Source organism: Gymnoscopelus microlampas (genome assembly GCF_963454915.1).
Source record: "Gymnoscopelus microlampas genome assembly, chromosome: 13".
In the NCBI taxonomy this organism is placed as follows: Eukaryota; Metazoa; Chordata; class Actinopteri; order Myctophiformes; family Myctophidae; genus Gymnoscopelus; species Gymnoscopelus microlampas.
In genome coordinates, this window is record NC_139950.1 from 20994023 (window position 1) to 21016654 (window position 22632).

General features: G+C 41.8%; 1 protein-coding gene across 1 annotated transcript in view; it reads right to left on the reverse strand.

Annotated features, from left to right (window-relative positions):
- adgra1b (adhesion G protein-coupled receptor A1b) overlaps nt 1-22632 on the reverse strand; it is a gene marked incomplete at its 5' end in the record, with an annotated part of 227687 nt that overhangs the window by 188106 nt on the left and 16949 nt on the right. Inside the window, one exon of the mRNA XM_084075590.1 lies at nt 12293-12364. Coding sequence (XP_083931716.1) covers nt 12293-12364 — 72 coding nt within the window. The remainder of the gene's footprint in view (nt 1-12292; nt 12365-22632) is intronic.

The following is a 22632-nucleotide window of genomic DNA, read 5'->3' on the forward strand; positions in this document are numbered from 1 at the left end:
CTCCACTATCTCTATCAAATGCAGGCTTGACAATACCAAAACTAAACAAAAAAAAACACAAAATAATCGTAATATCTCTTTTTATAATTGATTAAATTGATTAGTCAGATTAACCACTATTCTTTGCTTTGTCATACAACAGTCTCAGTCAAAAATAGTGAAAATAGCCAAAATAACAGATCTACAATAATGTTATGATTCACTGCCTTATACATGTATTGCAAGAAAAGAAGGAACCTTTTGCACTTCAGGAGGTTGCCAAGCTGTGATGATGCTGTCATTTCAAAACAATGTATTTTTGCTAAATAAAAATGCTTTGCATTAAAATGATCCAAATCAATATTTTTGTTTTGCATCGATCGAAACTTTCGAGTCGACGACACACACAATGGCAGATCTGGTAGATTGTGACAGCAAATCACTCCAGCACAATCTCAAATGCAGTCCTGGTGGGGGTTCATTTTGGGCCCTGAGTAAAATAATTAATTCTAAATAATACATTTTAATAGGTTAGCTTATAGGTTAAGAGTTAATTGAACGATAACAATGGTCATGAACAAAAGCATCCCTAAACACTTCAAAATGATCAAAATAATATATTGCTATAGGGCATTGGTTCTCAAAGTGGGGTCCGAGGACCCCCAGGGGTACTTGAGGGGGTTCCAGGGGGTCCCCAGCTAAATGATGGACAGGGACCAAATGGGCCCTTATGGGTCTGTAACTCTGAGAGTGTACAAATGGAACCAAATGGACCCGTTAGGGTCCATTTGGTTCCATTTGTACACTCTCAGTTAATTTAACATTGATTTTACAATGTGAATTGGGGTCCCAGAGATAGAAATGCCATTAAATGGGGGTCCGTAGCCTAATGCATGTCAAACTGGGGGTCCTTGAAGTTAAAATGGTTGAGAATCACTGCTAGAGAGCCGTAAAAATCTTTTATTATGGGGGTCCCTGGCTTATCTTTTCAAATGGGGGTCCGCGGGCTAATAAGTGTCTATTTGGGGGTCCTGGGCACAAAAAAGTTTGATAACCACTGCTATAGGGTGTCTCTCCAGCTGTTTAGTAAATGCCCCGCCACCCTATACCCCCAAGCACTCTGCTCCTATAGATCACGTGTTTTCAACTCCAAATCCGCTATAGTGCTTTTTGTAATGCCTTTATAACTTCCCCATTTTCATGTTCCTCTGGGCAGCTTACCGATAATACTGATATCCATGTCATGGTTGACAGTTTTAACAGCAGCTGCCTAACGATCCTGGAATCCTCTCCTGCACCATTCAAAACTAGAATCCCAATAATACACTTTATTTATATAGCACCTTTTTAAATTAAGTTACAAAGTGCTTAAAAACATAAAATCAAATAGTAAATCATACACAATTTGGGGGGAAAGTAGGATTACAAGACAGCAACATCTGCCAGGAATAGATGCATCAATTTCTGACTTAGCTTTTTTATGAATTCAGATCCTTCAGATTTAAAAATGGTTATGATCTAGCAAGCCTGAGGTCCAATTTTGGGAGGTAGTTCCAGAGTCTATGGGCCCTGATGGCAAAGTGACCAAGGTCACCCTTGGTCTCCATAGCCTAGAACGAGCCGAATCAGAGGACCTCAGGCTACGGACAGGCACAGAGGGTTCCAGCAGCTCAGCTAGATATTGAGGTGCCAGGCCGTTAAGAGATTTAAAAGTTAACAATAAAATCTTTAAATCTATTCTAAAGGTGACAGGCAGCTAGTGCAGTGCAGCTAGTACCGGGGTTGTATGTGCTCTGATCTCCTAGTCCCAGCAATGAGTCTGACAGCCGCGCATTCTGCACCAACTGCAGGCGGTGTACTGTATGTATGTTTGACATCAGAAATTGGCTCCAGTGTCGAGGATTACAAGGGGAGGGGATTAGAAATTCCCTAAACCAATCCTAAGGGATCCCCACGCCCACCTCCGCCTCTCATTGGAAAACACATTTTGTACCGGAGAAGTCTTAGGTTCACATTTACAACTCCAGACCAAGAGGCAGTCCACTCAGAGAGTGGGCGGGGTCTATGGTATGGACTAGGGTTTAACACCGGGATTCCCGGGATACGGGAATCCCGGGAATCCCGAGGTTATTTACCGTCCCGGGAACTGACTCCGGTTCCCGGGATCCCGTTTTTTCTTTTTTTTTGTTAGAAATGAATACTAATTAGTAGAAAGGCCTATCTACAGCGCGGAGGAATTACTATTATAATTAGCCAAGTTACTTGCCGCGTTGCCGACCAGGGCAGGGTCCCATCGTCCCGTTGTGAACCAATATGTGACGCACTGAATGTAACAGTAATGAACAAATTAAAACACAAGTGGGCGTGATGCCCCATGTCTGCCCTGCGCACGCTGATTTCAACGTTTCCTCTGCTGTCAATACGGTAGACACCAGTTGACTAGTTGATATTCAACATCAAGTGAAACGCTGCATAAACAGTGGGTAGGTTTTTTTTTCGAGCCTATATTCCAGCTTAAAATGCGCGCAAGCCAAGCAATGCTTTTGATAGAGAGACGGGAGAGCTGGAGAGAGAGCAAGAGAGAGAGAGAGCGAAAGTAGGCTATTAGACCGATGTGGTCCGATTGTTTTATCATCATTAATGTAGCCTACCCTACCTACACTTGCATTTTAGAACGTTCAAACTACCATTTACTAACTACCCAACAAGTGAACTGCACAACAGCTGTCTGTCTCATTGATTGTCAGTGGCAGCGGGCGGCAGCGCGTGCACATCAAAATCACACTACAAAACCCGACATTTGATCAACAACAAAATATAGATTAATACATTTGACAACATACAGCCGACATCCCAAAATGGAGTCTTAATATCCAGCAAGTAGCCTAGCCTAATATAAATTAATAACTGCAAACAAATTACAAGTTTAGGCTATCAAATCAATATCCTACAAAAGTAGAGATAAGCTGTGACCTCACCGGCGCTCTGATGGACAATAAATAAATAATCATTTTGCAAACAACATCCATGTTCTGTTCTCTTGTCAATAATGATACAAATGGAACGTTTATTTCAGCAGCTAGAGTTTGACATTGTTTGAGTGCGTTTTGGCTGCACAGCGCAGCTCCTCGTTTAAGTTAATCGTCTTCACCCGCTGCTTGCGCAACAGGGCAGATCTCCGCCAGGGCACTATATTATATTTATATATTATATTTATTTGATTTAAAAAATCAACTTAAGTCATTATTAGTGCAAGTTCATAGGTGGACACTGGACACAATAGGGACATTTGGGCACCTCGATGTAAAATTGGCTATTTAAGTATATAAATGCATTTAATAGTGGGCACTTTTTTTTTTTTACCCTTTAACGGGAATTCCCGGGAAGCCCGGGAAAAGGTCTGAAAATTCCCGGGAATTAAAATTAGATATTTCCCGGAAAATGTTAAACCCTAGTATGGACCCAGGCTAGAGGAAAAGAAGAGCGAGACTGGGTTTCTTTACAAAAGGGTGAACTAAAGCATGTTTAAAATAAGATGGGACAGAACCAGAGACTATGGAGTGGTTAATTATGGTGAGGATGCTGGACAGACTTTTACAATTACCTCTTTTAGCAGAGAAGTTGGAATTGTGTTCAAATTGCAGGATGAGGATTTCATTTGTGATATACGGTAGTTTTGGTGAGTTCTGACTGGGTTGTAGGTTCGAACTGATGTAGAGGAGCTGGAATGCAGGGTGAGATTGAAGTGTCATTAGTGGTGGATGGAATCTGGAGGCCAATATTTACCACTTTATTGATGAAGAATGTCAGTTGGTTCTTCACATTTTCTGATGATGGTTCTAGTTCAGTGGTTTTCAACCTTTTACATGCCAAGGGCCCCTAAATTGATATACATTTGACCTCCATCTGAAAAGGTTTTGTGCCAGGGACCCCCAGAAGCAAAGATTTGAATTCAAAATGTTCGCTTTAAAAAATATATATATTCAAAGATATGCACACATTTTCAAGATTTTTCAAAAATAGCAGATCTACAAGCTCATCATTTTTGAATAACTAAAGCTAAGTGGTTAAAGTGATTGTGACGCTATGTCACAATCACTTACGTTTTCTCTTGACTGACCGGGTTGTGCTCATTGAGCCACGGATTTGGGTCGTATTTTGGGATTCTAGTTTTGAACGGTGGAATAGAGCATTCCAGGACTGTCAGCCAGCTGCTGTTAAAACTGTCAACCATGACATCGATATCAGTATTATCAGTAAGCTGCCCAGAGGAACATGAAAATGGGGAAGTTATAAATGCATTACAAAAAAGCACTATAGCGGATTTGGAGTTGAAAACACGTGATCTATAGGAGCAGGGGTCCTTGGGGGGGGTTCCAGGGGGTCCCCAGAAAAATGTGTTAATAAAGCATCACATTCATTTTAACCACTTTAACCTTTTATATACTTTGGCTATTCAAAAATAGCAGATCTACAAGCTCATAGCGCGGCACCGAGTGCCGCACTATGAGCTTGTAGATCTGCTATTTTTTAAAAATCGTGAACATTTTTGCAAATCTTTGGATATATATTTTTTTAAAGCGAACATTTGTAACCAGGGTCCCCACACATTTTTAGCAATGAATTTCCAAAACTTTTCCAAAACTTTTCCAGAATATTTAGCCCAATTTCCAGGCCTATATAACAATCATTCAGCGCAATAATGTGTCTCTTACTCCTATGTACAATGCCCAAAGATAAGCAGTGTAGCAAAATAAATAAATAAAAAACAATAAAAAGTGTTTGGGGGTGGGGCACAGCCGCGAAACCTCGCTCAAATAGAGCCTGCGAGCGAAAATAGGAGGGGTGGACGACGTCGTTGCACGGTTCGTTGTCGCTTGCGGTAGGTCAGGACGGTCTCATTCAAAAACATGTATTTTAATGAGATTTCATCGCCCGCTCGCGTCGCGTCGCATCGCTGGCAGTGCGGATGGGGTGTTACACAGCCTGTTCGGCGAAAAACTACATATGTTACATATTTCGTGTAATGTTATACATATTTATGAAAAGGTTTTGTATTAAAAAAAATCAATAGCCAAAAACAATGCATAGACAAATATTTTTCCAGGACCCTTGATAAATTCCAGGACCTTTGATGAAGTTTGATCAATTCCAAACCTTTTCCAGTACTGGATTATTATTTTTTTAATTTCAAAATATTTCCAGGAATTTCATGACCGTGGGGACCCTGTGTAACTCAAATCTTTGCTTCTGGGGGTCCCGGGAACAAAATATTTTGAGATGGGGGTCCGCAGCCAAATACATATCATTTTGGCGGTCCTTGACATGAACAGGTTTGAGAACCACTGATCTATAGGAACAGAGCGCTTGGCGGTAGGGCGGGGGGAGTGGGGCATTAAAAACCAAGGCTTTGTGGTCAGTCACACCAACAAGTCAATTAACTCATACAGGATACAGGATGAACAAGTGCAACTGGAAGTAATGACTCAAATAAATGGGCAGACCAAATTAGAACTGGAACACTATAAAATTGAAGCTGATTGGCTGAAATTGGCAACCCACCTGAAAATGTATTTTCTGTTTATTAAAGAGCCCAGGAGACCCCTGTTACTGAACAGCATGTACTATCATAGGATATAGCTTTAACCTTTTAACATTTAAAAGTTTTGTTTTAACCTGAAAAAAATATCACATACCCTATACCGTCCTCTAACAATTAAACGTCACTAATGGCAACAACCGATTTGCAATTTAGAATGTCATCATCTAACCATTATTTTCCAAGTAATTTGCTTAGGAACAAATTCATATTGCCTGACATGCACGTCCCATACGTGTGAGTGGCGTATTGACTTTGCTTGCATATAAATGAAGTCTTAAATTGTGCCTGTTCCTCTGTAATCAATACTCAGTTTCTCAAACGACTCAATTACGTTGGACCCCCTCCTTTCTCAGCTGCCCCCGATGATAACCTCTCGACCCTTGACCTTGTTGAGGATAACCTCCCTTTTGCCACCTCCACGTTGTTCAGATTGTGTCTGCACTTCAGCCTCCAGTATCCTCAGTGTTCATTCATCCATTTGAGTGTATGCCTGTCACAATTATTACATAATCGTCTAATCGCAATTTTTTATATAATCACAATTATTTTTGCATAATCGTCATAATTAATTCCATGTTAAAAAATGTCATTTTCCAAAAATAGTGGAAATAGCAGATCTATAAGCTCAAAACGCATCGTGATGCGACGCGTTTTGAGCCTATGGTATAGCCTATGGTATAAAATAAGGCTAAAGTGGTTAATGTATGTTTTATAATGTAATAATTTATATCTGTAAAGTAACTAGTAACTAAAGTTTTCAAATAATCGTAGTGGAGAAAAAGTACAATATTTACCTCCAAGATGTATAGAAATACTCCAGTAAAGTAAAAAATAATACTCAAAATTGTACTTAAGTACAGTACTTGAGTAAATGTACTTTACTTTACACCACTGCCCTTTGGTTACATTTGTACATTCTCTGAGTTAAATGAACGCTCTGGATTTTCAAAGTGTAAATTCTTATGCGTCACCAAGCCAGATGATCTGTCCTTCAGCAATCTGCCACACCCCTCATCAATCACCTTGCAAAGGAGACACGCACCTCAGCAAGACCGAGTAAGCGTCGCCTCCTCGTCTGTGTGGGAGTGAAAGGCAAGCAGGCAGCCAGCGTTTTCTGTTTTTGGAGGACAACTCCTCACACATCAGACATGCACCACTCCCACAATGAGCAATTGCGGACCCCACACACAGAATTCTGATACGCTATAACAGGCGTTAAAAGCAGAGAGGTGGGAGGCATGCATTCAGTCGGTCACAGGTGTGCATCCTCCTCCGGAACCAGATGAATACATTCTGGTCAAAAGGACAAACAATATAGGCCAAGCTGTTCTCTATTAATCCATTAAGACCGGGGATGTGTCCGTGTTATTTTTTGGATTTCTTTGGCTATTAAAAAAATAGCAGATCTACAAGCTCGTAGCGCGGCACCGAGTGCCGTGCTACAAGCTTGTAGATCTGCTATTTTTTTGAAAAATCGTGAAAATGTGTGCCAAATCTTTGAAAATGTATTTTTTAAAGTGAACATTTTAATCTCAAATCTGTGCTTCTGGTGGATTCTACAAATGTCTTCTAAACAGTTTTTTGAAAAACCGAATGTTGCTAAAATATCGGTTCTCAAACTTTTTTCATGTCAAGGACCCCCATCTCAAAATATGTTGTTCCAGGGACCCCCCAGAAGCAAAGATTTGAGTTAAAAATGTTCACTTAAAAAAAATATACACACATACACACACACACACACACACACACACACACACACACACATATATACTGTATACTCTCAAAGATTTTTCAAAGATAGCAGATCTACAAGCTCGCAGACGCAGATGCGTTCCCGGTCGTAATGGATTAATAACTCCTTATAAGCAGTCAGGCGAGAATAAAGCTATAGCGTCACACCTGGGAGCTCCAACTATAAATGATGAGTGGGAAGATGTATCGTCTCTCTCTCAGGCACACAATGCACTCTCCTCCTTCACCACAATGACACCTCTTTGCACACACAGCAGTGATGTGTCAGCTGATTTTTTTTAAGCTTAAAACTCCTATATATACAGTATACCGTTGGCACTGCCTTATTCAGGTAGAGAGACGGGACCCCGATGATGGCAGAGTGAGAGAGAGACATGCAAAGACATGACTCTGGTGGGAGTCGGATTCGAATCCAGTTCCTCGCAAATCGCAAGGAGTGCAGAAAGTGGTTATTAACTGATTTATTTTCATTCCTGTCGATCATTTTGCTTAGGTTTTTGCTTTGCTAAAGTTATGGTGGGAGCAGACTTCATTTAATTGATGCAAATTAAACTCTTAATGTATGCATGCATGCAAATTAAATGATTATTATAATGGTTCCTGCACTGGCCATGTCGTCCTCGGTCCCACTGTGTCCTTTAATTGCCTTTAAGGTCTCACAATTCTGTACTGTCATTCATTCATTCATGCACATACATACTGTATACCATTGGTTCTCAAAGTGGGGTCCGGGGACCCCAGATGTACAGAGCAGATATACAAGCTCATAGCGCGGCACCAAGTGAGCTATTTTTTTTGGGAAAAAAATGAAAATTTGTACAAACCTCTAAATATATTTTTAAGCGAACATTTGCAACTCAAATCTTTGCTTCTGGGTCCCTGGAACAAAATATTTGCGATGGGGGTCCGCGGCCAAATACATAATTTTGGGGGTCCTTGACATGAAAAAGTTCGAGAACCACTGCTGTATGCGCCCGCGCACACACACACACACACACACAAAAGACAGGGAACAGCAAGGCCTAACGCCATCAGATTCTTTACACTGTGACCACATTAAAGTGTTTCCACCATGGGAATTCACGGTGAGCTGGAAAACCCGGACCCTGCAGCGTCCTATAGTGCAGAGAACAAGTGACGGCGTGGCGAAGGGGAAAACCTGGATCCATTGTCCTGTAGCAGTAGAGAACAGTGACATGCTTTGTTCACATGCTCTGCTCCCATCTGACCCACTTTGGGCTGACGGTTAATAGGCCTGTGTCCCTCTGCGGGGACTCAGGCCAGCGTCCAACATGCCGTACTGTAAAGGCAAACCTCCACAATGGAAGAGGAAAGACGCAGTAAAAACCATTGGTTCTCCAAGTGCGGCCCGGGGACCACCCGGGGGGGCCTTGAGGGGGTTCCAGGGGGTCCCCAGCTAAATGTGTTAATATCGAATCACAATAAATGTAACCACTTTAACCTTTTATAATTTGGCTATTCAAAAATAGCAGATATACAAGCTCATAGCGCGGCGATCTGCTATTTTTGAAAAATCATGAACAAAAATGTTCATGATTTTTCAAAAATAGCAGATAACTCAAATCCTATAGATAACTCAAATCTTTGCTTCTGGGGGTCCCTGGCACGACACATTTTCAGATGGGGGTCCGCGGCCAAATATTTATCAATTCGGAGGTCCTTGACATGAAAAGGTTTGAGAACCACTGTAGTAAACAACTCAGTCATCATTTAAATCTGAGCGGGTCCAAATGTACCTGAAAGGGTCCATTTGGTTACATTTGTACTCTCTCTCGGAGTTACAACAAACGGATAAAGGGGACAATTGGGGACATTCACAGTTTCTGTTCCCCTGAATGACCTACTTATCAATATAATACCGATCACATCGTTTTTGTTTGGTTTGCGGATGAATCCGCATCGCACGCAAAACAATCAAAGCACATCAAATGGTACCATAGTAAGTCGCTCAGTGGAACATAGTGCCAGCATAGCCCTTGTACCTGCCAGGTAACTTCCTGTGTAAACATCAGGTATCATCCAGTCTCACTCTAATGTGCCAATCGTCGCTAACAGGCATGGGCACCGTAAACGGTATGGTGATTCCACAGCTGGAGCCCCGAACGGCATCAACACACACGGGCATTGCGCTTGTCAGTCACCGCGCCGTCCACGCACCACCATCCCTTTAAGCGCCAGCTAGACAGGACAGACGGACGAGACAGACAGACAGACAGACACTTGCGGGAGGCGCGGGAACAGCTGGCCGACACAACCCACTTGCTAAGGGCACCTGCAAGCGCACTCCTCGCCAGCGCCGGGCATCCTGATGCCAACGCGCTACAGCTGGCAGGATGGATTTTTTTTAACTTAAGTAAAAGTATCAATACTGCAATGTAGAAATACTCTGTTAGAAGTAAAAGTTCGATATTAGAAATTTACCTGAGTAAAAGTACAAAAGTATTGGCGTCAAAATGTACTTAAAGGACCAAAGGTAAAAGTACTCATCGTGCAGAAATGTCCCATTTCAAGTTTTCAAAATGCATAGAAATCTTTTGAAAATAGCAGATCTACAAGCTCACAACGTGTCGTGGTGCGACGCGTTGTGAACATGTAGATCGGCTATTTTCAAATAGCTGAAATATATATAGACCTTAAGTGGTTAATGCTGTTTCGTAATAAAAAGCTAAATCTAAAAAGTAACTAGTAAATAAAGTGTTCAAATAATTGTAGAGGAGTATTTAAGTACAATATTTTCCTCAGAGATGTAGTGGAGTAAAAGTATTGAAAATTGGAAATACTCCACTAAAGTAAAAATACCAAAAAATGGTACTTGCACAGTACTTGAGTAAATGTACTTAGTTACTTTACACCACTGTGGATAGGCTGTAGTGAGGGAAGGTGAGTGATGGCAAAGGAAGGCAGAGAGGGAGGGATGACACGTAGCATCACACACGTTCACTCCATGGCCTAAAGAGGTCAAAGATCGCCTGAAAACAACCCATGGAACCTTTTGCCTGGATCTCCCTTCAGCGTCAGCCATCATCCCTCTCTCCCAGTCTGCAGCAGACCCGCATGCTGAAGGCAGAGAGGCCATAATGGCCCTAATAAGACCCCATGAGACAGGTGACATCATTCTATAGGCTAACCAGCAGACAGGACCAGGGGGAGATAAGAGAGAGAGAGAGAGGAGGAGGAGAATGGCACCGAATTATTCCGCTGACATTATTCCAGGCTTAAATTAACTGTCAGGCAGGAGGGGAGACGGCGACAAACTGACTGTAATAATATTCAAAAGGCATCATCGCTGTCGTCTCTCTCTGTGTGTGTGTGTGTGTGTGTGTGTGTGTGTGTGTGTGTGTGTGTGTGTGTGTGTGTGTGTGTGTGTGTGTGTGTGTGTGTGTGAGTGAGTGAGTGAGTGGTGTGTGCATGCATACTTCTGTGCATAGCAGGAGAGAAGGAGAGAGTGAGACAGACAGACAGACAGACAGATAGGGCTGTCACGATTACAAATTTAAGTTGACGATTAATTATCACTCAAATAATTGCGATTAACGATTTCATTGTGTTTCTACCGTTGAAAATGAATGGAACATTATGAATAAAAATTACATTTCTGTTTGGCTTTTTAGCTTTCGTAAACAAAAGTTGCAGATGTGACAAATAATACATATTTAATTGCTTTATACTTAAAAATAAACATTAATAGTGGAAATAGCCGATCTATAAGCTCAAAACGCATCGCGATGCGATGCGTTTTGAGCTTATAGATCTGCTATTTCCACTATTTAAAAAAAAAAGTATATGACATTTTTTAACATGGAATTGACAATTATGAAAAAATAATTGCGATTATATAAAATAATTGCGATTAGTAGATTATGTAATAATTGTGACAGGCCTACAGACAGACAGACAGACAGACAGAGAGAGCAGTCAATCAAATGACACCCTATCAGTTTTCTCCCAACACACCATATACAGTCCCTCAGAGATCATTTAACTCTGATAATTCCTCTCCCATGGCGTGTCTTAATGTACCCATCAGCCATCAGGCAGAGCATCATCATCAGCCCGGTGACCAGGGGGGCTGGGGTGGGGGTGAAGGCATAAAACCAATCAATAACAGCCCCCAAGAGGCGAGCCCAGAATGACCGGGGGAAGCCATCACCATGCACGCCATCATGTGTGCTCCCCTCGGGGTCATTTCATCTGAAGGGGAGTGTCATCATCCGCATAGTATAGGCTGGCTCCATTCCTCCACACACACTGCAGGAAGCCTGGTAACGTGCACTAAATTATAGCATTACACACATTATGCTATATAGGATCCCCCTGGAAGACGTTTACTGTGGCAATTGTGGTTATGAGTGCAATGACTGGAGGGGCTGTAGGGCGTTTGTAGTGTAATAGGGCCGGCCCTCCTGTAGCGTGAACGCTACAAGCACTTTTTCTTAATTTAACTGTGTCTGTGTAATTTTTTAGATTTCTTTGGCTATTCAAAAATAGCAGATATACAAGCTCATAGCACGGCACCGAGTGCTGCGCTATGAGCTTGTAGATCTGCTATTTTTTTTTTCAAATGGTGAAAATGAGTGCAAATCTTTGAATACATATTTTTTTTAATATTGTGAAATGTTTTGTTCCAGGGACCCCCAGAAGCAAAGATTTGAGTTACAAATGTTCGCTTGAACATATATATATATATATATTCAAAGGTTTGCACACATTTTCAAGATTTTTCAAAAATAGCCAAAGAATAGAAGGTTAAAGTGGTTAAAGTATTTGTAATGCTATATTAGCACATTTTGCCGGGGACCCCCCCCCCCCCCCCCTGGAACCCCCCCACCCCAAGGACCCCTGGGGGTCCCCGGACCCCCACTTTGAGTACCGATGCTCTAGGGAGAGATGTATAAATGAACGGCAGAGGGAGCTTATTGGCGATGACGGTACACTCACAGTTTCTCCAAGGCGGACAGGCCGTAGAAGGAGCCGTTCCTTAGCATGGCGATCTTGTTGTTACTCAGGATCCTGTGTATAGCGGAGAGATAAAAGAGAGAGAACGGTGAGCTTGGTGAGAAATGAGGAAGGAGGGCAGATGTGCATATGAAAAAAAAACGGCAGCAGGAAATGGCTTTAGTCAAATGTTTGATAAATTATTCATTTCGTCAATACGTCACGCTGTGAGATACGGATTTATCTCTGATTAGATTGTGGTCATAAATTTCTCATCTGGGGCCACCTTTCTGTCTTATTTATGGCCATTTGTGGTTAAGATGGGTAATGACACCCAACCACCCCCTTCTGTGTGTGTGTGTGTGTGTGTGTGTGTGTGTGTGTGTGTGTGTGTGTGTGTGTGTGTGTGTGTGCGCGTGAAAGCGACTGTGCTTGTGCGCGTGTGTGTGAGAGAGAGAGAGAATATTGTCCTTGTAGAGGAGCTTAATGGAATGCCAGTTCAGCACAATTCAATCATCAATTGCTTGCTGTATAACAGCAAACAAATCAATGAAACACACCACAGGGATCTTTAAGAAATAAATGAATATTCAAATGTGATGCAGTGCTCCCATTTTGCTCATCCCACTATCAGCATTTACAACATTGCTATTTTTAGTCCAAAATCCCTGTATGGAATGGTAAAGTTCTGAACATTTATACTATATTTTTCTCAAAAGAGTCTTACTTTGGCCTCGAAATAATAAAAGCTTGAACAGGGCCAGATAGAGAGACACTATGGGGAGAGAGTGTGTCTGTGACCAACAACCATATTGATCATTTAAACACGCCACACACCAAGTCGTCTCATTATTCAACAACCTGGGCGTGTGTGAGGGACTTCATCTTCCCCTCCAACACAAGTGATAATGTATGAGTGGAGAAACCTTGAGATACATCATTAGTCCAGTGGTTTTCCACCTTTTTCATGCATTATTTATTCGAATATTTTGTTGTGGTAAGATTTGGTCAAAATAACAATTCTTCTACATTCTCTAATTGTGTGGATGTATTGTAAATTAAGTAATGCAGATTGTGCACTGACACTACTGTACATCATAACCACATCCAACACTACACAATACACCATATATACACAATAGCCAGGTAGCATGCTAGGATAGTTTGGTGGGTGCACACACTAAACTCCATTTAACAGCTTTTAGTACGTTTCCTGTATTATTGTTCCTTTAACACATAACACAAATGAGTTCACAACACAGGGTTAAAGGTTAAAATTGTTCTTTATTTTTAAGTTGCAGGGAATGTTTTTGGCAAATGTTTGACTGTTTGTTTCTTTCTCTTACCACAGTGCTTCCTGGTTCTGGGCAGTGACTAAGGACCCGATTGCAGCTTCAGGCTGCCTTATATAGTGCCTGTCTGTTTGTACTGAGCATGCTCAGTCCATCCATACCAACTATGGGTTTGAGTAAATTGGGTATTCCTATTATTATTATTATGAATTCTTATTATTGTGGGAAACCGTTGTAATGTGACACTTTAAATGTGTTAAATGTGAATTGTAATGTTTTTAGACATTGGAGAAATAACTGGTTTGTGTGTAAATTGAGGAGTCAATTTAAGATTGGTATAGACGGGTTTCATGTTTGTAAACATTGAGAGGATATGACCGCGCAGAGGAGGGGGTAAGCCTATGGGTGCGTTTGGAAATTACGCACCGGAGCACACTCGCCTATTAGTTTGTATTGGCCAGTGCGCTCACTGCCGCTCAGGGCTGTATTTTCGAACGCGCCTTTCCCCCAGGCATGCGCAGATTGCGCATTCTGCTCTGTGATGACGTCGCTCGGAAACCCGTCTATATGGTCCAGTGGGAGGGGCTTAGCATTTAAAACAAGGGCCTACCAGTCAGTGAAGGGCTGCAGTAGAGCACCGACCTAGTGTCAATCGGGCCAGTATTATATTGTGATCTATTTTGTTTTCCCTGGACTTTCTGAAAAAAGATGAATAAAAACACTTGCATCCACGGACTGAGTTTGCTTCCAGTGTTTTTGTCATATACTAACCAAATGGACCCTTACTATAAGTGTCAATTTGGTTACCAACTCTTCCATCATTTAGCTAGGGACCACCTGGAAACTCATCAAGGACCACTGGTGGTCCCCGGACCACTGGTTGAGAACCACTGCATTAGACAGCGTTACCAAATGCCAGAGGCATGTCTGACTTGACCTCACACAAACTGCTAATAACAATACTGTACCGGTCCACCATGTTCACATCGACACATGACTTGTTGGGCTTGGGAACACATAGTTGGCCTCAAGGAGATATTATCATTATTATTGTCTCCGCCAAACTGAAGGCGTGGCCGAGACTATGTTCATCCGTCTGTGAGCAGCTAATCTCCGCCACCGTTGGACCGATCGGTGTAAATGGTTGCATGCACACTTCCTGGAGGCCAAGTAAAAACCTCTGCCCCAACATTTTCCACGTCGGCCGAGTGGCTCAGGAGGCAGAGTGGCCGGTTCGATCCCGGGCTCCCCCCAGAGTTAGAGTCAAAGTGTCTTTGAGCGAGACGCCGAACCCCTAATTGCACCCGATGAGCAGGTTGGTGCCTTGCATGGTTTCCTCCGCCATCGGTGTATGAATGTGTGTGAGAGAGTGGGTGAATGTAATGCACAATCATTGTAAAGCACCTTGATTAAAGGCTATACAAATGCACCATTTTATGCGTCACCAGGCAGATTTAGGCAAAACACATTACTCCTACAGATTGTCCAAACATCACGCAAATCGGTACACATTATCTCTATAATGATGTGATCAAGACGGATCTGTCGGATTTTTCATATTTCATCCTGATTGGCTAAGATTGGCTTCGAGAGTTTGCAGGAGCGGCCCGTTTTGCACAAAATGCCACACATTATGAATGCAGTGCCCGATTGCTGGGAAACTTTGCACACACATTTACACTAAGCCCAGGAAGAACCTCAAACCCGCTTTGGCCTACTCTTGAACCGTAGGTCGTACAATCAACATCTTTTGTTCCCTTGATTCTTTTTATCATGATGCAACTTATAGGCCCCCGCTATTACTATTTAAACAGATTTTGTCCAAAACTCACATAAATCGGTACACATTATCTCTGGGGTCAAGTATGACATTCCAATTGGCTGCCTTCCAAATTATGTGCGCCTTAGCAAGGCAACCCGGCCTGGTGGAGATCTGTGCTCCGAGGAGCACACTTTTCTAGTTATCATTACTACAATGCACTGACATGTTTAGCAACAATCTAGGACTTATATTAATGAATAATATTGTACTATTACCCATCTGTCTGGTATGAGTATGTTCATCTTTGTAAAGGAAATACTCGCACAGCTCAAATCCGGGTGCGTTGGACAGTAACAAATGACCAGTCATGAAGAAATGTTCATGAAGAAACTTCCTGCACACTCAGGGTCAGCATAAATATTATTCACACACTAACGCTTCAGTCCCTCTGGACCTTCATGAGGAGTGTCTTACAGAAATGACACCATCATGATTTTATATAGATAGATACTCCACCCCTTCTGTGTTCACAGGTGTGAGACAATCACACTCTCCTGTAGGAGTGTCTCTCAATGATTGTCTGTGACCCGTGTGTGACTGATCACCCTAACCAGACATTAACGTGATTATGTGACATCATGACCTATTGACACACCACATTGTCAGCCCAACACTTAATATATATTTACATTTACAGAAAATACACAATAAGAAATGTAAACATTTGCAACTTTCATAAATCATTCCAAAATGTGCATAATGTACAACGTGTATCTTAGATGCACCACCTCCTAGACACCTAATTTAATTTAGTCTCACGTTTATTTACAGCATAACATGCCATGGAACCTCATCATTCAATCCTGATGACATCATTGAGTGCTTTTTCCCCAGTATGAGGAGGAGAGAAATAGTTCCTCTAGATTTGTAGCAGCCATTTGGAAGGGGTTTTAAGAAGCCTGTGTGCTCCTTTTAACTGATTTCACATCTGCATGGCTATCTCTAAGATTATGTCGTATTCGATAGACTATTAATGGTGTTTTTCTCAAATATGCCGATATAGCTGGGTCTGATGATAATATAATATTTGTAAATTATAGAACCAGTACAGTATGACAGTTGGGGGTGCTCTGAACATGATTGAATACTTCTTTTTGACTGGAATATTCTTTTGTAACAATTCATTTATTATTTTCTGCAAAGCCATTTGATAAGCTATTCGACAAGCCATTTGATAAGCCATTTGACAAGCCCGTTCTAAAAACCTTTGTTTCATGTCTAATGATTTGCCCATTAAATCCTCAGTGGTGTGACAAATGCGTCTCAGTCTGAAAAACTGGCTTGATTGTAGACTGCATTTCAGCGGTGTAGGATGATCGCTATTGGCCAGCAGTAGTCAAGGAGATTTGATCTGTATCTTTTCTATGTGGAGTGGTGCATATACTGTACCAGATTTCTTCTCAACCCACATATCCAGGAAATCCAAAGCATGTTCTAATGTAAACTTCAAGTTGGAGTCTTTTACATTGAGAAGTCATTCAATTCATCAGTGTCCCTTTCAAAAAGACAGAAGATGTCATAAATATATTGGTACCATGAGTATGTTAATGAAATATAACTAGGGAGAGAGGGAGATATAACAGAAATAAAAGTATGGAGGTACTATTCTGGTGCCCAACTCGGGAACAATGCATGTTGGACATGCAGCTAGTATTGCACAAACTACAAATAGTATTGCATGCCCCACCCGGTTATGCAATTCTAGTTGTACCCGTTGCACCCGGTCGGCTTGGCAGTTCTGGACAACCACCTTATCGGGCGACTTCACGCCAGGCACTGCACTCACTTGGGTCCTCTGTGATATACAGTAATCGCAGAGTTTGAAGTCAATCGGTTGACCGGTTCTCGGGGCACGTGAAGCTAACCTGGGAGTCACCATTTGACTCCCAGAGAAGCAAAGCAGCAGCAAATCACGTGATCGTATTCGCTTTGAAAAAATGTATTTTTCTCTGTTTCTGTTGTTTTTTGGCAAAAACAACCTACATTCAACTTCCCACAACTATGGAACGGATAATTGCGGCGGCACGCCCCCCCCCCCCCCCCCCGATTCTACGAGACTCGGATACGTCTTTTAAAGCAATCGGGGGATCCATCAAACAGGAGATAAATATTCTATGATTTTTCCGAGGTTAGTGAAAACGCTCGGAATCGCTGGCAAGGGCAGGTCTATAGACGATGTTTTAACTGTCAATGAGTTAAGCATGCACGCACACAAGCACACGCACGCACACACACACACACAACATAGAGATGTACTCTGTATGGGTGAAAAAATCCATTTGTTTATACTGTACTGTGGTTATTCTTAAGGTCACGCTCCACATCATTTTAAATACACCTTGGACGGCATTTCTAGGATTTCATATCTGCTAGAATATTGATCGCTCCCGACAGGTCTTAAATCATTTTGCTGCACATGCAGCCCTGTTACTACCTGTATACGACATAGCAATGGTTTAGACACGGCCACGTGACCCGGCTGGGTGTTTTTTTTGCATGCACTGGGATCCTTATTTGCATGTGCGACATTGTGTGACGCCTATCTCCATGCCCACAGACGCATGCATATACATATACACATACACACACCAACGCAGGTGCATTAAAAACAAGCATTGATATTTGATACTGTACAGACACACGCGCACGCACACACACACACACACGCACACACACACACACACACACACCACACGCAAGGTCAAATCCTTCCATCGTCCTTCTCCACCTCCTTGCTGCTCTCTTTTAACCCCTTCAAACCGGGAACGCATCTCTGTCGTTTTAGGTGTCTTTGGGCTATTAAAAAATAGCAGATATACAAGCTCATAGCGCGGCAAAGAGTTCCGCGCTACAAGCTTGTAGATCTGCTATTTTAGAAAAATCGTGTAAATGTGTGCAAATCTTGGAATATGTATTTTTTTAAAGAAAACATTTGTCAAATATCTTGTTCCAGGGACGTCCAGAAGCAAAGATTTGAGTTAAAAGTGTTGTTTAAAAAAATATATGTATTCAAACATTTGCACAAACGTTCAAAACTTTTTCAAAAATGGCAGATCTACAAGCTCGTAGGTGCCGCGCTACGAGCTTGTAGATCTCTTATTTTTGAAAAGAAATCTAAAATGACAAGAATGCATTCCTGTATTGAAGGGGTTAACAAGGTTGCTCCCTCGCCTCTCAGAGCGGTGGGCCAGGTTGGGCGAACAGAGGGGTAATTGGGATGTGTCTCCAGTCCCCACCTTGTCGGAAAAGGGCACTTGTTATGCCAGATGGGTACGTATCCTTCATTCTATAAACCCTATAGGATTAAGTGGTGGGATCCCACAATGCATTGTGCTGAAGAGGCAAATCGCTCAGCCCCAGCCATGGGGAGCCAATCAGAAGCAGTTATTTGGGAAATGTCATGGTGAGGGATTCTCAGGACTAGCCAGGCATGCAAACCACTTATAAACTCACACAAAAGACATGAAATGTTAATGCACAATTGGACTTTTGGTAGAGGTTTGGGTTGTGAGGTTACCTTGCCACGATGAACGCCAAATACTGGTCAGATAGCCACTATACAGTACATGTTCCATAGCACTCCATATAGATTAAATGTATATGATCCTATATATTCTCCCAGTTGACTTGTCTTACACTGCACATTTTTAGCACACAAAGAATGCAAAACAAAGAGGATTCTGCCAATTATGTATACACTAGACTAGTCCATACCCAGTCGGCGCATCCGTGGGGGGATATGCGCACATGATCTGGCAACCCGGGAGACAGTTCGTCCCATAGCTCGTGGGGCCATCCCACAGCTGGGCAGTCCCGTAACCATGGCGATGGCCTCACTACCTTACCTTACATACCTACCTACCTACCACTACAGAGCATTGGCAAATTATAGGAGGATTTAGATAACCTGACTCAGCATTTTTTCTGTCCGTTTGCAATGATTGATAAAGGGTGTTTTTTTGTAATATTATACATTGGCAGAATCCAGTTTTACCATGCAACATGCAAGTCAATAAGGAGTCTATTTTTTATTATTATTCTTTTTATAATCTAAGGAGCAACTATTAAAGATATCTCGTCAATATTTGTAGTTACATCATGGCAAGGTAACTACAAAACCCAAAACCTCTACCAAAGTTTAACTGTGCTTTGTGAATATTATGGGCAAAGAAATTGTTTAATAATTTGAATTCCGGAGGGGGATTCTGGAGCCCTTGAGGACAGTATAAACTCACATGGAAGCACATTTTTATCGCTTCACCATCTGAGACGTTTATCTGGTCATGTCCTCCTTAGGGAAACAAAATGATATCTTTAAACAGTGATAGGCTGTCTTGGCAGGAGAAGTGATGGGAGTGAGAAAGGAAGTCCCCTCTCTGCAGTGTGAAAAGGCCAAAACGGACACAAAACGGAACATTGTGTCAGTACACATCGTATCAACATCCCAACACTTTATTTATATTTGAGGCTCCCCTAACATGCACGCTACTGACAATCTACCCTCTCAATAATTTTTAGCAGTGGTGGGAAAAAGTACTCAAATGTTTTACTTAAGTAAAATGATCAATACTGCAATGTAGAAGTGCTCTGTTACAAGTAAAAGTCTGGAATTCAAAATTTACTTGAGTAAAAGTACAGAAGTATTGGTTCAAAATGTACTTAAAAGTACCAAATGTAAAAGTACTAAAAACTTCGAAAATAGCATATCTAAAAGCTCACAGCGCGTCATGATGCGACGCGTTGTGAGCTTGTAGATCTGCTATTTTCAAACAGCCTATGCATAAAATAGGGCTAAAGTGGTTAATGTGTGTTTTATAATATAATAGTGTATATCTGCAAAGTAACGAGTAACTAAAGTTTCCAAATAATTGCAGTGGAGTAAAAGTACAATATTTGCCTCTGAGATGTAGTGGAGTAAAGTATTGAAAATTGGAAATACCCCAGTAAAGTAGAAGTACCTCAAAATTGTGCTTAAAGTACAGCACTTGAGTAAAATGTACTTACTTACATCACTGTCAACATGCCAACACTGTATTTATATTTGAGGCTCCCCCAACGGCACGCTACTGAGACTCTCCCCTCTCAATCATTTTTAGTGTTCAGCACATATACAGACAAGAGCTGTTGGGCACCCGCTAGGAGGGATATCCAAGCTCTGTGGGAAAGGGCACTATACGACCGGAAGACACCGGGGTGTCCGTGACTGAATGAGCGAGCGATTCCTACGGACTTTTATTGTTGTTGATTCAGACATCAATATCCTATCGAGGTTCTGTCAGGGCGGATGCGTCATGACATAAGGCAGAGAACTCAGGCAGTCACAAGCTACAGTAGCATGGATTCAACCAGGCACAGTGAGAGACAACTTGGACGCGGCTAAACCGATCAATTTCACAATATCCCACACGTGGATTCACTTAGGCAAATCGAAACCCAAGAGAAATCGAAACCTATATATCGGTATATCCGTACGTATCCGTAGAGTTTTCCAAAATATTTAACTCTGTGAGTGTGCAAATAGAACCAAAACGAACCTTATGGGTCCGTTCTCCAGTGGTGGAAAAAGTACTCAAATGTTTTACTTAAGTAAAAGTATCAATACTGAAATGTAGAAGTACTCTGTTACAAGTAAAGGTCTGGAATTTAAAATGTACTTGAGTAAAAGTATTGGTATCAAAATGTACTTAAAGTACCAAAAGTAAAAGTACTAAAATGTTTGAAAATAGCAGATCTACAAGCTCACAACGCGTTGTGAGCTTGTAGATCGGCTATTTTCAAATAGCCTATGTATAAAATAGTGCTAAAGTGGTTACTGTAAGTTTTATAATAGTAAAATAAAGTAAAACTGCAGAATAGTTTATATCTGCAAAGTAACTAGTAATTGCAGTGGAGTAAAAGTGCAATATTTGCCTCTGAGATGTAGTGGAGTAGAAGTAAAAGCATAGACAATTGGAAAGTAAAGTAAAACCTCAAAATTGTACTTAAGTAAAGTACTTGAGTAGAGGCACTCAGTTACTTTACACCACTGCCGTTCTACCAGAGTTAAAATTAAAGATTTCACTGGGTATAGCATTAGCACCGTTCCCCCGAAGCCACGTAAGGACGAGGTGAAGGTGGTCCGTATGAGATCATGAGATTGGGTTACTGTGTTGAACGTCCCACACCTCCTTTGGCGTTCCCCTATAGCCCCCTCGCTCCTCTCACTGTGGACACACAGGTCCCCATCGTCCCACACCTCCTCTGGCGTTCCCCATGCGTTCCCCTCGCCCCTCTCACTGTGGACACAGGTCCTCACCATCACAAGGGACAGGCAGCCTCTGTTTGTGCAAACTCAAGCGTGTCCTCTATGCTATGCTGTGGGCGAGCAGTGGTGGAAAAAGTACTCACATGTTTCGCTTAAGTAAAAGTATCGATACTGCAATGTAGAAATGCGGGGGAAAAAAGAGAAAGTCCGGAATTCAAAATTTACTTGACTAAAAGTGCAAAAGTATTGGTATCAAAATATACTTAAAGTACAAAGGTACAAGTAGTCATTGTGCATAATGTCCCATTTCACGAGTTCAAAATGTATTAAAAAAAACTTGACAATAGCAGATCTACAAGCTCACAATGCGTCGCATTGTGAGCTTGTAGATCTGCTATTTTCAAATGGTCGAAATACATAATAGGGCTGGAGTGGTCAGTGTGTTTGCGATAATAATCAAAGTCTAAAAAGTAACTAAAGTTTTCAAATAATTGTAGTGGAGTAAAAGCACAACATTTGCCTCTGAGATGCACAGTAGAATTGGAAATACTCCAGTAAAGTAAAAAAAAGACCTCATAATCGTCCTTAAGTACAGTACTTAAGTAAACGTACTTAGTTACTTTACACCTCTGTGGGTGTATAGATGCGTTGGAGAGCCGTTGCTCAGCGACCCCATGCGTGCCTCCTCTCAGGCCCTTGCCGTTATACGTCCAGGAAAATCACGGGCGAAACAAGAATTGTACATTATGTAAACAGCCCATGACTAAATTGCGGCGCATCCTTTCCAACTCTCTATTTACATTATCAATTATGTTCTCGGAGGATAAGCTGCTTTCAAGTGGGGTGGGGGAGTAGACAAATTAAATATTGTCTCTCTCTGGGCCACGGCAAATGGTCTGTGTCATTGCTACTTACCGTGATCCTCTGATTACGGCTATAGCACGGAGGGCCCCGGCCTTGAGAGCTGCCATACATTTGTGGAATA